This window comes from Acomys minous, assembly GCF_964271855.1.
Source record: "Acomys minous genome assembly, chromosome: 6".
In the NCBI taxonomy this organism is placed as follows: domain Eukaryota; kingdom Metazoa; phylum Chordata; class Mammalia; order Rodentia; family Muridae; genus Acomys; species Acomys minous.
In genome coordinates, this window is record NC_140487.1 from 38,571,276 (window position 1) to 38,586,526 (window position 15,251).

At 47.3% G+C, this 15,251-nt stretch overlaps 1 protein-coding gene across 1 annotated transcript in view; it reads right to left on the reverse strand.

Annotated features, from left to right (window-relative positions):
* Window positions 1–7,957: 7,957 nt before the first annotated feature.
* Window positions 7,958–15,251, reverse strand: part of HYCC1 (hyccin PI4KA lipid kinase complex subunit 1) — a 101,646-nt gene continuing 94,352 nt past the window's right edge. The window contains exon 12 of the mRNA XM_084787739.1: window positions 7,958–8,238. Coding sequence (XP_084643865.1) covers window positions 8,117–8,238 — 122 coding nt within the window. The 3' untranslated portion in view covers window positions 7,958–8,116. The remainder of the gene's footprint in view (window positions 8,239–15,251) is intronic.

Here is a 15,251-nt window from a genome sequence, read left to right on the forward strand (position 1 = left end):
GCTTAAAGGAGCTTAAGGAGGAAGCGGTGGATTGCAGGGTAGATGGTGGGCTTCTCCAAAGCTTTAGATTTCCCACTTTGCATCACACCCTACTTCCTCCTAGTGTGTGCACTCCTCCTACAGCCACAGACAGCTTTTCCCTCCTCTGAGGCCACTCAGGAATCAAACTGCCTGGGTTCAGACCTGAGCTTCTCCACCCACAAGGCACACAGCCACACTCAGCTTGACTGGCACCTTTAAGCCTGGGCTTTTCAACTCTGAAATGAGTATGGTAATAGCGCTTACCTCAGGCATGGCGCTGAAGAGCAGAAGGGAATGGCAGTGCAGAAGGCGTTTGAGACGGTGTCTGGTGGAGTTCCTGCTAGAAAGAGCTTAGGGAACACTATATATTAGTAGATGCATTCACACTCAGTTATTAATATTATTATCATGGTCAACACGATTACGTTCAAGGCATTGAAGGGCTGTCAATATGAAGGAGGTGAGGCGATGAGTCCTCTGGGAAGGGTAAGCTTCTAAGACACACCTTCTTCCTTCCTGTCTGTCAGGCCCCAAAGACGAGAGATTAATATAGACATCCCATTGGGATAAAGGCAACAGGATGAGTTACACAGAGCAGGACCACAGTGACAGCAACAAAGAGACACAACAAACAACCTCGCTGTAGCGTTTGGACTTAATGCTTATGCCGTAAGTGCATAGGATCACCTTACAAATAAGTAGCATAGATGATGAGACACTCCCTTGGGCACCATCGCTGAACCTAGGTCCATTCTTCCACGGCCTGTCCAGAAACAATATACACGATAAGGTGCTTCCGCTCCCAACCTGCTTTGTGATTTCATTCAGCATTGTCTGGACATGTTCCCACGTGACTGTGGATAAATAATTCCACCTCACCGATTCTGTTCCGTTCCTGTCTATCACCATGTATCATGATGGGTGGCACCAATAGCTGGTGAGCATTCATTCCTGGCTTCCCTCTGTCCGTTCCAGAAGGCATGGCTTTATGGGGGACATGCCACTAGCCTAGCAGACCACTGGCTACTGCTTTTTGGTTCTAGCAGATATAACTAAAGTGAGACTACGAGCTCAGCATTAAGCTGCTCTGCGCTTCAACTTCTTCATCTACTGACGAGAGGTTGTGTTTCTAAATTCCCACACAGCTATGTCTTGGGTTCCGAGACAAAGGAAAACCAATCTTTTCTACAAATCAGATTAAAGAAAGTAAGTGGTGTGAGTGGGCCGAAGCTGGTGGCCCCCAGGGAAATTCTTCACACTAACAGGACATGTCTCCCACAAAGTGGGTTTGTTTAGAAAGTCCATCTGACTTCACTCCCACAATGCATAGAGTACTTAATAGGATGTGGGCCTTATTCCACATTCTAAGAGGCACGGTACTTTCGTGTATCCCCAGGCTAAGTTATTTGTTGAGGGGTGTTAGAGAGCAGATCTGGGAAGTATGTGATAAAAAAGAAGAGATTTGAGTGCCCAAAATGAGTGTGCTCAGTCTTTTGCTCAGTAGTTAATGGGCACCTACCATATGCGGTGGTGGGGATACTAAAGTAAAAGGTCCAAGAACATTAACCTTTGTGCCCCTAAAGTCTTAGTCATCTGTGGGGTATATGCTCTGTGGAAATTTTTTTCTCGCCACCAGCCGATCATCAAGGTGTCTATGTGCCTGTTGAAGAATTCTGATGAAACCCTTGGAAGTGGCTGGCAAGCTTGCTCCCCTAATCACAGAAGGAGGAAAAGAGCAGTAACCCTTTTATTCTTCCTGTCATTTATCATTGCTTTCAGACCACACAAAGCGCCATTACAGACAGCAAAGGGGAGATGCTCTTTCACCTGTAAATGGGAGAGAGGGGTCCATTAGGGCCTGAATGAGCAGTGTGAGAGTTAATAGTCAACTGACAGGATCTAGAACCAACTACGAGACAAACCCCTGGGCGTGTCTGTGAGGAATTTTCCAGATTGGGTTAATTTAGGCTGGAAGCCCCATGCTATCTGTGAGCAGCACTGCTCTGTGCGCTAAGGTCTGAGGTTGGGGAGGAGGAGCAAAGAGCCTGAGTGGGGATATTCGCTGTTTCCCCTGAGCTGCAGCCAGCGTGGTTGGCTGCCTCATTCTCGCGCTGCCACGCCTCTTCGCCTCTTCGCAAACTGTGGCACCACGCTTAATGTAAACAGTGGGACTGAGCGTAGGGAGGGTGGCAAGGTTAACTGCGGAGGGTGTAGTGCTGGATGAGGAAGAAAGATCCCAGCCACTTTCTTCTTCTCTTTACCTTCCCGCTTAGCTTTCTGTCGCTGCGACAAAACACCTGAGACAAGCAATGTACACCATGCAGGGTTTATCTTGGCTCAAGCATTTAGAGGTTCAGACCTTTGGCCTGTGGTGAGGTAATAAATCCTAATGGGAGAGAGCTAATCACCCAAGACAGCCGAAAAGCAAGGAAAGACTAAAGGGCCCAGGCGGCAGTCCGACTCCTCAGAGGTGCCGTCCCAGCCGCAGACTCACTCCAGGCGTTCTCTCTTAGAGTTCCCACTGCTTCTGTAGTCCACAAAACTATGGCTCCACCGATAATTTCAGCCTTCTCGAACCAGCCGCCTCCCAAACACTCTACCTCTTCTTAGCACTGGGTACAAAGCCTTCAAGATCTGAGCAGAGAGGAGACATTTGGAAATCAAACCAGATCCATCTTTGAACTGTAGTAGGTTGGAAAGACATGGTGAGCTTATAATATCCTCTGTCTTCACACAAGTGGGCTGGGGAGCCAGAACCAGAGCAAGAGTCGGGTGGACCTGTGGCTAAACGCCAGAAATCGCATCCTGAGATTGGCAGGTGTAGGGTACACTGCCTCCCTGCTCCAGACCTGTGTGTCCTGGCCCATGTAACCCTGCGCCTCCACCTTTGCCCCAGAGGAAGTCCCTAGTCCAGTAGTCAGGTTAAACCTCCTCTCACCTTATAATGTCATGTCCAGAAAACTTCTGCAATTCCTCCTCATGCAAATGAGGCATCCTCAGTGCCCCGACCTGGCCAATGGTGTACACTCACCCTGAAAGCCCCTACCCACCTTGCAAAGGTTTAAGTAGCCTTTGTTCCCCCCTCCCCTAAATGGGCAGTCTCACTGAAGCAGTCTCCAGAGTCAGTTCCTGTAGTGCTCACAGGCGCTGAAGTCTCTTCTGCTCCAGGTTGTTCTGCCTTGCTTCCCCTCTCAGGATCCACTGGCCACAACTAGAGACCCCTGGGAGGGAAATGGAGCCTGAACTGTGTGCGCCTGTGCGCGCGCGCGTACACACACACACACACACACACACACACACACACACACACACACACACACACACACATTTTGGTGCTAAGCCCTTGGGGAAGCCAAGGTCAAACCCTTTGTCCCTATCTCACATTCTGAGTCTTGTACTCCAACTGTGTTTGACCTCCTAACTGTGAACCCCACTTCTGTTCGGTTCTTTACCTCATATGGAGAGTAACACTGTTTGTTCTACAGAGTCCTTGGAGAAAACAGTGTTTTGCTTGGTTTTGGGATGTTTCTTTTTGAGACATAGCCTCACTATGTAGCTTGGCTGCTTTGGAACTATGTTGACCAGGCTGACCTTGAATTAATAGAGATTCGCCTGCCTTTGCCTCCTGAGTGCTCGGATGAAACATAAGAGTAGTTTTGTTTTTGAGACAGGGTCTGGTTGCATTAGCTTGTGCTGCCCTTGAATTTGCCATCTTCCTGTCTCTGTCTTCCTAGTGCAGAAATTTCAGGCATGTATCACGCCTGGTAGAAAGGATGGTTTGGACGGCGTGCTTCAGCAGGAGCAGGTGTGAGGGGGTTGGGATATGTTGTCACAAGGCTTTTGTTGTTGTTTGTTTTTCCTGAAGCCCTTAAGATCTCCCCAAAGCACCTTGCTAACAACAGCAGTTCCATGACTTGGTCTGATTTCTCTTTCAACCTTAAAACTTGAGGGGAAGAATCGTGGAATGAAGTTGCCATATGCCTGTGATTCATCGAGACAGAACAGACTACAGGCTGTGAGTTATTTTTAATGTAAACTGAAAACAAACGCATCAGTGAATTAAAACTAGAGTATTTGTATACTTTGGCAAAAGTACTCTAAGCCTCTAAATCTGTCGGGTTGGAGTTCTCAAAACTGTTCTATGTAGAGTTCCTGCATGCATATATTTATGCAAATATAAATCATTATATTTGTATTAATTTTATGTTAGAAATAACAGGGGAGTAATTTAAAATTTTCTGTTTAAGTGGAAATAGATGCATTATTAAAATTAAATTTCACTTTTGATCAAATTCAAACTCCATTTTTGCATGCATGTATATTTAATGATGTGATTCCTTTGAGGATATACTTTATTTTTCACTCATGCTGATGGTTGATGTTGATGGTCTGAGAAGTTCCTATGGAGTTAGGAAAGAACTCCCCTGAGTGAGTCCATGAGGGACTTTCCAGAGAGGGTCAACCAATTGGAAGGATCAGAACCATCCTATAGGCTGGAGGAGCCAATTAAACAAAAGGGGGTGAGGACACCTATTGTGTAGTCAGTCTCCCTGGCCCAGACCCCAACCCCCCACCTTTCCCTTTCTCCTCAGCTTCCTGGCCGCTGTGATGTGCGCTGTTCTATTCTTTCACACCACCCCAGCCATGATGGACTGACACCTCTGACAACATGGAGCCTATGTCTTCTTCCTCTGTGTCATCATCTCTTTGTCCCAGTGGGAGGTGTCGGCCATACAGAGCCCATTCCTACCAGAGAAGTGCTGCTGTTGCATGACTAAACCTGACCATGGTTTGGAAACCACTGAAACTGCGCTGTGAGAGAAATTTGGGAAAGTGCAGAGAAGCGGGCAAGAGAAGCCATGGAGAATGGTGTGCTCTCAGTTTCATGGTTAATCATGGTGGGAGTTCAGAAGACTAAAACACAGATGACAATGTCTGTGCTTGCGAGGTCTCAGATAGAAACGAAGACTCCGTTAGGAACTGGATTTAGAGGCCAGTGGTGTTACATCCCGGCAAAGAATTTGTCTACAATTTGCCTGTGTCTTGAGATGGTTGGAGTCCTTGAGTTTAAAGCCAGTGGAATAACTAATCTGGCAGAGAAGCATTTAAGGCAGCCTAGCATTCAGGCTGCGGTAAGGAGCTTGTTGATCGCATTTAGCCAAGTTTACAGTGAGAATAGTGAGCAAAACGAAAGGTGTGAAAAACGTACAGGTTTCCAAGGGAGGGAAGGCTGGGGCCAAGGAAAGTGTGGCTGCTGAAGATTCGAGTGATTAAAGCAATGCCAAGTACTTTGAGTCAGGACAATAGCTAAGAAGTCTTGAAGGCATCCTTGAAGGCATCCTTGAAGGCATCCTTGAAGGCATCCTTGGAAGAAGCTGGTCCTGCCCATCACAGGCTCAAAGGTGTGAACGGGGTTTCTGATGTGGTTGGGCTTCTTTTGTCTCAGTGGAGGGGATTGAGACTCTCTCTCTCTCTCTCTCTCTCTCTCTCTCTCTCTCTCTCTCTCTCTCTCTCTCTCTCCCTCTCTCTCCCCTCCCTCCCTCCCTTCCTCCCTTCCCCCCCTCTATATATATGCCTCAAATTCATGTCAATTCTCCTGCATCAGCACACCCCTGAGTGCTGAGATTAGAGGTGCATGGCAACATGCTTGGCTCAAGGATGTAAAAATTTTGCCTCATTTGGAAGACTATGCTGAGGAGAGAGTGTTGGGGAACCTTGATTGCACTGGACACCTTGTGGACGTATATACCCCACCACCACCACCTCCATCTGCTCATTCAGATCCAGGTACCCAGAGGCCACTGTGACACTGCCCAAGGGGCTCAGTGCTGATGACCTGACGGCATCCAACAGCCATGGAGGCCTCTACTCAAAAGGAAGCCCTTCCAGGCCAGGCAGTGTGTGACTGGGCCAGAATCCCTTCAGGTAGCCCCCGAGAAGTGACACAGGAAACAGAGGACACAGTGGAATATCTGCCAAGCAAAGGCCAAACGTGAAGCCAGCTGGAGAACTAAGTTTGCACTCACATCATGCTACTGTGCCAAATGTCAGACAGGAAGCTAGAAGATTTAACACCTGCCCCACCCAGTCTCACCTCACCTTTCTTTCTTTTTTCTTTTTAAAGATTTATTTATTATTCTGTATACAGTGCTCTGCCTGCATGTACACCTGCATGCCAGAAGAGGATATCAGATCACATTATAGATGGTTGTGAGCCACCATGTGGTTGCTGGGAATTGAACTCAGGACCTCTGAAAAAGGAGTCAGTGCCCTTAGCCTCTGAGCCATCTCTCCAGCCCTCACCTCACCTTTCTATACCCCGATTTCTCCTCCTTTTTAGTCTCGAGTCTCAGAAGGGAGGAAGGGCTTTGAACCTGGGCTTTTGAACAGTGTTGGACTGTTGTATTTTGAGGCCAGGGGTGTAATGTTAGGGTTTAAAGAGTGGTTTGTATAGCAAGTTGACACAGGGTAGGTATGACAATTAACTTTGGTTGCCAACTCGATTGGACTGAGAAGGGCCTAAGAGATCAGCGAGCATGACTTTGGGTAGTTCTGTGAGTTTCAGAAGAGACTAAATTGGTGTGGGAGACTCACTCTAAATGTGAACATGACCTTGGTAGAGTGAAAGGAGAAAACCTGCAAGCTCGGGTGCTCTGTTTGCGTCCTTGCCACTGTGGGAGGGTCACTGGGCTTTGCCATACTCTCCCAAACATCATGGACTGAGCCCTCTGAAGCCACAGACCTGTCATTTCTCCAGAGAGTTGTCTCTGTGAGGTATTCTGTTACAGTAACAAGTTTACACAGTGACCAAGACTGTGGAACTCCGCTGGATAAGGCTGAAGTCTCCATCTATGACGGTGGGCTCCCCTTTCTCATCAGGGCTCTCGCTTCACCTGATCTGGTAAGCCCAGGTCTGGTAAGGAGCATCACACAGCCCTCAGGGAAGATCACAGGCCCAACCCCTTCCTGAGAAGAAAACTTGGTTTAGCAACCCCCACCCTATGCTAAGGAGACCCTAGCATCCAACAAATGACCTTTAATGGTACCTAGAAGTTCTTCCCTCACCCATAGGATAATTAAGTACTGTTTTCTTCTTCTTGAGATAGGACCCCATGTTACCTGTAAATGAGGCATTGTACCGCTGAGTGTAGATTAAGTATCCTGGCACCTCTAGCCCCATCAAATCAGAAACATTCATCCTCAAACTCCTCCCCACTAACCAAGGCTTATAAATAAAGGCTGGCTGGCATGCTTGCTTGCCTGCTTGCTCGGGTGCTTCCTCGTCTGGGACTCCATTTATTCTGGGGAAGAACTGCTGCTGAACACCGGTGGTCAGGAAGAAATGACGGAACTGCCCGGGCAGCCACTGGAGCCTGCTCCATTGCTGCCACTAGCTCTATGCTGACTGCTAGTGAAACAACCATTGGGCCTGTGTCTTACGAGACCTGCCTGCCAGCTGGTTTCAGGCTTCCACCCACTTCCTCTGCTGTGCTCCACCGAGGAGCTGTAACACTTTTGGTGTCATCATAGGCTTGAGGAGCTCCCGGGCCGCCACTGAGTCTGATACCAAACAGCTCGTTCTAAAAGAGCTCAACTGTAACACCTCCCCCGGGGAAGACTGGGAACCTAGCCTAGTCTCCGAGCCTTGGGCCTCACCCTAAGCGCTCTAAGCTGCCGCTGAGCCAGAAACAGGATCTTGGGACCTTTGATCTCAAGGGCCATCCTTTCTAGTCTGGAATCAAGCAGTGCCTGGACTGACCCACCAGATGTGGAACCCAGGCCATCCGCAGGACGCTGAGCGACATACTTCGGCTGCTGGAAAGCACACGCTGCTGCCTGGCTACTTGTCGTAACTTAATCCCTCCCCCACTTTTAGATCTCTCACGGTTAGTGCTGGTCTTCTAGTCAACAGCCTATAGAACCTGGTATAGCTCACAGTGTTAAACACCAGCAAGGCGAGGAAGCCATTTTTATTGCCGTTTTCCTTCTGTTGTGCACACTGAAACTCAGCTAGATGAGCCCCGAGGTTTAATGCAAAATGAAAAGACTCCAAGTTCTTCAAAACTGGCATCCTCAGGGCTGTCATCTTGCCTCTCTATATTTTAGAAACAGACTTCTGGACGCTATGATCATATTTAAAGCGGCTTTGCAAATTCCAGCAGGAGATTGTGTCTGAGTCGATGTTGGGTCGACTCTGCCGACTTCCTCTGCTTCCTCCTAGCCAAAAAGATAAGCCATTTTCATAATTGTAACGTTACTTTGAAAACTGTTTTAAGCATTTGACATACAGCTTAGCTAGGCTCCTTAGGAATCATGGTACAGAAGGGAAAAAGGAGAAACAGTATAATGCCAGGCAGAGTTCAAGTGAGACTCTCAAGCCTTGGAGCAAAGCACACTTTAATGGGTGGGCTGCAGTTCCGGCTACTCTAGAGGCTTCAGTTATTTCTCAGCTCACCTTGGGCTGATTTGTTCAAAGTGCTCACCACACACAGAGCTGTTTGAAGTCAGCAGGACCCATACACCCAGTGGCATGAAGTCCTTTCCTCTGGCATCAAGCAGTGAGGGCTACACCGCAGAGCTGCTTAGCAGCTACAAACCCCAGGAACAGGAGTGGACTTTGGATCCAGTTTCCTTACAACCTCCCACCTCATCTAGGTGTCTGGGCTCTAAGTCATCTTGTGTACAATTCTCTTTGGTTGTTACACAAACTTGAAAACAACAGGAACCCAAAAGTGGGAAGGTAAAGGGGGGAATAGAAGGGAAGGGAAGGAGAGAAGAGAGGGGAGGGGAGGGGGGAGGGGAGGAGAGGGGAGGGGAGGGGAGGAGAGGAGAGGGGAGGGGAGGGGAGGGGAGGGGAGGAGAGGGGAGGGGAGGGGAGAAGAGGGGAGGGGAGGGGAGGGGAGGGGAGAGGAGGGGAGGGGAGAGGAGAGGAGGAGAGGGGAGGGGAGGGGAGGGGAGGGGAGGGGAGGGGAGAGGAGGGGAGGGGAGAGGAGGGGAGGAGAGGGGAGGGGAGAGGAGGGGAGAGGAGGGGAGGGGAGGAGAGGGGAGGGGAGGGGAGGGGAGAGGAGGGGAGGGGAGGAGAGGGGAGGGGAGGGGAGAGGAGGGGAGGGGAGAGGAGGGGAGGGGAGAGGAGGGGAGGAGAGGGGAGGGGAGGGGAGGAGAGGGGCATTCTATTTCCCGACACAGAGAGGAAAGGCCTTACAGCATTCTTATCTTCTATTCTCTAACCCTGCCATGTCTTCTCTAATTTTTCTTTTTTCAAAGGGGAGTCTTCTCTAACAGGTGGGGGAGACCAGAGTATAAATCTACCCCTTGTTGACACTGAGCTCTGGGGAAAAGCCTCACTTCTCTGAGCTGCATGTACTCAACAGATATACACGTCAGGCTTGTCTCTGTGGAGCAGTTGGCTAAGGCACAGAGACTTAGGTACTTCGTGCACTGAGCTCTCATCAGAGAGAAACACATGGCATGGTACAAAGGCTTCAAGTCCAATGGACAGCACCACGTCCTGCAACATGGAAGGCAGTGCAAAGGGAAGGCAATGAAGAGGGGACTTTTGATCAGGTGTGGTAGGAAAGGAAAGGCTCTCTAGAATAGGAGGTTTGCTCAGACACCAAATGAGGAAAGAGAGCTGTGTCTGAGGGAGAGACAGCAACTGCAGTCTTCAAGGTGAGAACAAGCCTGGTCTGTTCCATGAGGAAACTAAGACAGCATGGCTGGTATGACACAAGTGTAGGTAGATAAGGTCAAATTTGTCTATGGCGCCAGGGAGTGTGAGTCCTATTGCACTGTGTGGGTCTTTAGGGTATATACAGTGACAGGGAACAAAGGAAGAACTTTACATCTATCTGTCTGTCTATCTATCTATCTATCTATCTATCTATCTATCTATCTATCTATCTTTAATGCGTGTATGAACCATGTGCCAGCATCTGATGTGGGGTACCCTGGATCTAGAGTTAAGGTGTTGTGAATCACACAACATGGGTGCTGGGAAGTGAACTCAGGGCTTCTGGAGGAGGAACAAGTGCTCTCAGGCAGCGAGCCATCTCTCCAGTCCCTGACGCAGTGACGCTCTGTGAAGCTAGACACAACGATAGAAGTGGCTTTACTCTCTCTAGAAAGGACTGGGGCCGGGGAGCATTTTCACTCTCGTGGTCATTATTTGCAGGTGGTTCTTTTGCCTGCTGTAGAGCTTTTCTCTAATCCTTTGCCACTCTAATGCATTGCCCAAGGTGTCGCAGCAGCAGTAAAGGCTCATTAAGGGCAAACTGTTCATGAGGATGAAACCCTTGGTGGAGACCTGACTAAACATGATAAATCCAGTTGGGTGAGCGAGTCACCTGGCCAAGGGACCATGAGGAGGAGACCCACTCCTAGGAAGGTAGTCTCACCTTGAGCCACAGTAAAGAGATGGGTGGAATAATTATCCCTTCAGTGAGACTCTGTACTTTTCCTTCCCAGCACACCCATCCCCACTGCTGTCACTACAAGCTGCCATGAGGGTCTATTGGGTCTGCACACCTTTATGAGTCTTGGCTGAGGAATATGTAACTTTTTCTTTCTCAGTTTCGTGTTTCCTTTGGTTGATGACCAGAACGTAAGTCTGCTCCCTCCTTCCTTTCTCTACAGGACCCCTCCACTTCATATGGGTGCTGGTCTGCATGTGCCAGTATACCTCAAAAACCAAAATAAAACAAACAAACAAAAAGCCAAACCAAGGTTTTTGGTTTTGTTTTGTTTTATTTTTATTTATTTATTTATTTGCCTTTCTTTTCTCCTCCACTTCCTCCAGGAAGCTGCTGAGATTGATAGCTTGGCTTGCCTGGAGTTTTTCCTTTTAATTTTTTTTTAATCAGTAGAGAAAAGGAGCCTACTCCTAGCCCCACCCTGTATCAAAGGGTTCCAAATGCTCCCCGATCACCTCCAAACATTTCCTTAAGGGCCACAGAGCATCTTTGCATACGAGAAGATTGCTTGGTCAAAAATGTAGAGTGCACTGAACAAGTGAGCGTGGTGGTGCGCAGGTGTATTGTAATACTTGAGAGGCTGAGACAGGAGGATCGTGGGTTGGAAGCCTTCTTGGGCCAGCCTGAAATGATATAGAAAAGCCTCACCTCAAACAAACAAAAGCAAAGCAACGAAATGTCTCAAGTCAGGACCCCTCCAGGGGTAAGGTTAAGGGGAAGGATTTTATTGTAGATATGAGGGAGGGTATAGCCAAAGGCATCTAGAAAAGTCCAGAGGGGAGTGAAAAAGTAGTAGACTGAATATGGTCAGGAGAGAGAGAGAGAGAGAGAGAGAGAGAGAGAGAGAGAGAGAGAGAGAGAGAGAACCAGGAACGGGCAAAAGAGAGAGGGGAAGAGAGCTCATAGCAGCTGGGCACAGGGAAGCCCATGAGCTGGAAAAGGTTAGGGGAAGGGAGGGCAAGGATGCCAGCCTGTGCTCTGAAATCGTGGTACTGAGGGAGCCTGGAGGCCAGTGTGCACTGTGGTATGCTAGTAGGCACCGCCTCCAGAGAGAAAAAGAAATGGCTCCTTTGGTAGAGGGGAACTGGCTTCACAGATTCCTAAGGAATGCTATCTTTTGTTTAACTGCCAAAATGTGACGAAATGTGGTTTCCTTCGGACCCACCCGACACACAACAAATGCCTTGTCGCCTCTCTGGGAAGTAAAAAGACGGCAGGAAGTCCCGCATGTAGGCTGTTCACGTAGCATGTTTCACTGTAGGGGACCTAAGAAGCCTGGGCCCCAGAGGAGACAGCACGGAGGGTCAGACTCGACGCTAACAATGTAAAAACAGGACCTGAGACATCTCACTGAAGCTATTATTTTGTCTTAGCTTCTGTAGCCATAAAACAGGAAGCTCTTGGCTCTCACCAGCTGCAGGAGGCTACAGACATTCATTAAGATGTGCACTGTGTATGCTTTTATTACACTGTAAATCACGGGGCTAAGCAGCACTCCTCTGCACACACAAGCTGTTAACAAGATAAAAAATGCAGTCTATGCCCCAGAGAATTTGTAATTCAATCAGCAGAATTAAAGAGCTACAAGCCTTTATTAGATGACAAAGTAGGAAATATGCTTTCAAAATTATAGGGCTGTTTTCACAGACCAAACATCTTATATTTAATTAAACTTGCTAATGTCGACTTTTTTTTTTTTAAGCAAAGGATATTTTTCCAAAGCATATTCATTCTACTAAAATGCATTTACTTCAAAATATCCAAGATGCCACTTGGTTTTAGGTTTTTACGTCTCTTATTAACTTTTATTGCTGTGATTTGGGGGGCGGGGATTACTGTTTCTTATACAAGAAAATTAATTTCACTGAGAGAAATTATGATCTGCTAAAATAAAACTGAACCAATTCCTTACAAAGTATCATGGGAAAACATTCTTTTTTTGTTTGTTTGTTTCCTTATTTTACGTATATGGTTGTTTTGCCAACAGGTATGTATGTATGTATGTATGTATGTATGTATGTATGTATGTATGTATGACTGGTGCCTGAGGAGGTCAGAAGAAGGTGCCAGATCCACTGGAACTGGAGTTACAGATGGCTGTGGGCAGCCATGTGGGATGCTGGGAACCAAAGCTGGGCCTTCTGCAAGAGCAGCAAGTGAACTAGCACTCAAAATTAATTTCTGCTCACAGAAAACAGTGGTGCCTAGATAGATGTTTTAGGTAGCAAAGGTTTGCTACGTAAGCATGGGTACCTGTGCTTATATCTCCAGCACTCACGTACAACTTGGGAAGGCAGCACACGTCAGCATCCCCAGTGTTGGGAGGCTGAGACGGGAGTATCCCTGGGGTTTGCTGGATAGCCCTCTACTTGAGAATGCTGAGCTACAAGTCCAGCAAAAGCCTTATCTCAAAAAATAAGGTGGAAGCCAAGTGTGGTGGCACACGACTTTAATCCTAGTGCTCAGGTGGCAAAGGCAGGAAGACTTCTGAGAGTTCAAGGCCAGCCTGGTCTGTACATGTCTCAACAACAGCAGCAGCAGCAGCAGCAGCAGCAACAACAACAACATCATCACTTCAGAAAAAAAAATAATGTGGAGAAAGACTGAGGAAGATACTCAGAATTGACCTTTGACTTCCATACATGTGGAAACACCACACACACACACACACCCCCCACCCCCCCACATACACACAAAAACCCCATCTCCCCTTATACACACACACAAACTTCTCCCACATACACATACAAATATACACACATTCACACACACACACACACACACACACACACACACACACACACAAACTCCATCTCCCCTTACATACACACACAAACCCCTCCCACATACACATTCCAATACACACACACACACACACACACACACACACACACACACACAAACACACCAAACATACATGTATATAAATTGTAAAAATTTAAAAAGACACTCAACCACAAATAAAAAACAAGATGTAAGTTGGGAGCATATGAGTAAAATATGCTAAAATACGGACTCTAATTATTTAGGAAGATAGTACTCCTCTCCTTAGTCAATAAAATAAATAATTAAACTGAAATGAAGACGTGTTAAAACACGCTGAGGTTGAAAATTTGGCAAAGTCATTGCACACACGAGCTGCAGCAGTTGAGGTACAAGGGCAGGTCAGTCAGGCACCATAGCACAGACGGGGAGCAGCCTGCGAGGCAGAAAAAATCTCAAGAAAGGCAGGATTTGAATAACACGAAAAAGTACACTAAGATATGCAATATTTAGTATTACATCTAGTAACTGCATAGATATTCTATTCAGGTGTTCATACATTTGCCAAGGCAGCACGTTTATTAACCCATAAAACAAATCTCAAGAACTTTGAAGGCACTAACAGCAGAGCTCTTCATCTGATCAACACAGAGCTAGGGTAAACGTTCAGGTCTTGGGTTTGATTTCTAATACTGAAAGGAAAAAGATAATTAAATTAGAAGTCAATTTTTAAAAAGAGATCCAGGAAATCTTAAATATTTAGACATTGAAGGAAAGACCAGAAGGGAATTGAAGAATTCTTCTGTATGGAACGGTGAGCATCCAACACATAAGAACATGTGTGATGCAGACCAGGCACGAGAATGCCCTAGCTGGGTCACTAATGTTGTGATGCAACACCGTGACCAAAAGCAACCCGTGGCTTATTTTACTCACGGTCCATATAACAGTCCATCATCAAAGAAAGGGAGCCTGGAGGCAGGAGCTGATGCAGAGGTCATGGAGGGGTGCTACTCACTGGCTTGCTCTCCAGGCCTTGCTCAGCTTGCTTTCTTATAGAATCCAGGACCACCTGCCCACGGGTGGCCCCACCCACCATGGGCTGGGCCCTTCCCACGCCCCCCCCCCCAATCACCAATTAAGAGAATGCATTCTCTCAGTTGAGGCTCCCTCCTCTCAGATAATGTAACACTATCTAGCACAGAGAGTTTCAAATGCTCATGCTAGAAAAGCTCAAAGGCCATGGCTGTTCTACTGTAAGCTTAAAAAGCGTCAGAAAGCCAAAGCTGAGACTCTCTGAGCATCAGTAGCGGAAGTAGCTTAGTATTGGAAAAAGATAGATGCATAGACTGCGAAAACCCAGAACCCAGAACAGGGTCAGTTAGACAGAGCCACACGCAGGGCCAGCTAAATGTATTTTTAGTGTCAAGCCACTAAAGAGATGTTACTGGTTATTTATGGGGTGTCGGGGGAGAATAGTCACTGATTCCCCAAATCATATACAAAATTAAGCTGAATTTTATATAACAAATAATTGTAAAACCTTAAGCTATAAAACTTCTAGAAGAAAACATAGTTACCCCAGAATAGTTTCTTAGATGAGAACATGAAAATATGAAAAGTCAATGGGAAAAACAAGATGTTGGATTTCAGCAGCCAAAGAAAGAAGAGGTAGCATGTAAGGACTGAAAGATGTTCAGTGTGAGGGTTGTGAGGGACCTACACAGCCAAGCTCAGCAAACTCCCACTTCCAATATGCTGTAAGTAAGAAGAGGAGTCCGTGCTGGCAAGTTAGCGAGCAGGTGGAGGAACAGTCACCGCACTGGGTCAGCACAGAGTGGCATAGAACCCCAAGAGCAGCCTGAGACTCCCTAGAAAGCACAGTGTTACCAGAGCACAGCAGTCCCACTCCCAGGCATACGCTGAGGACAGACGGAAATGCATGTCCACGTAGAACCTGGCACAGAAATGTTCATAGCACTTGTCGCTGCCCCTAAA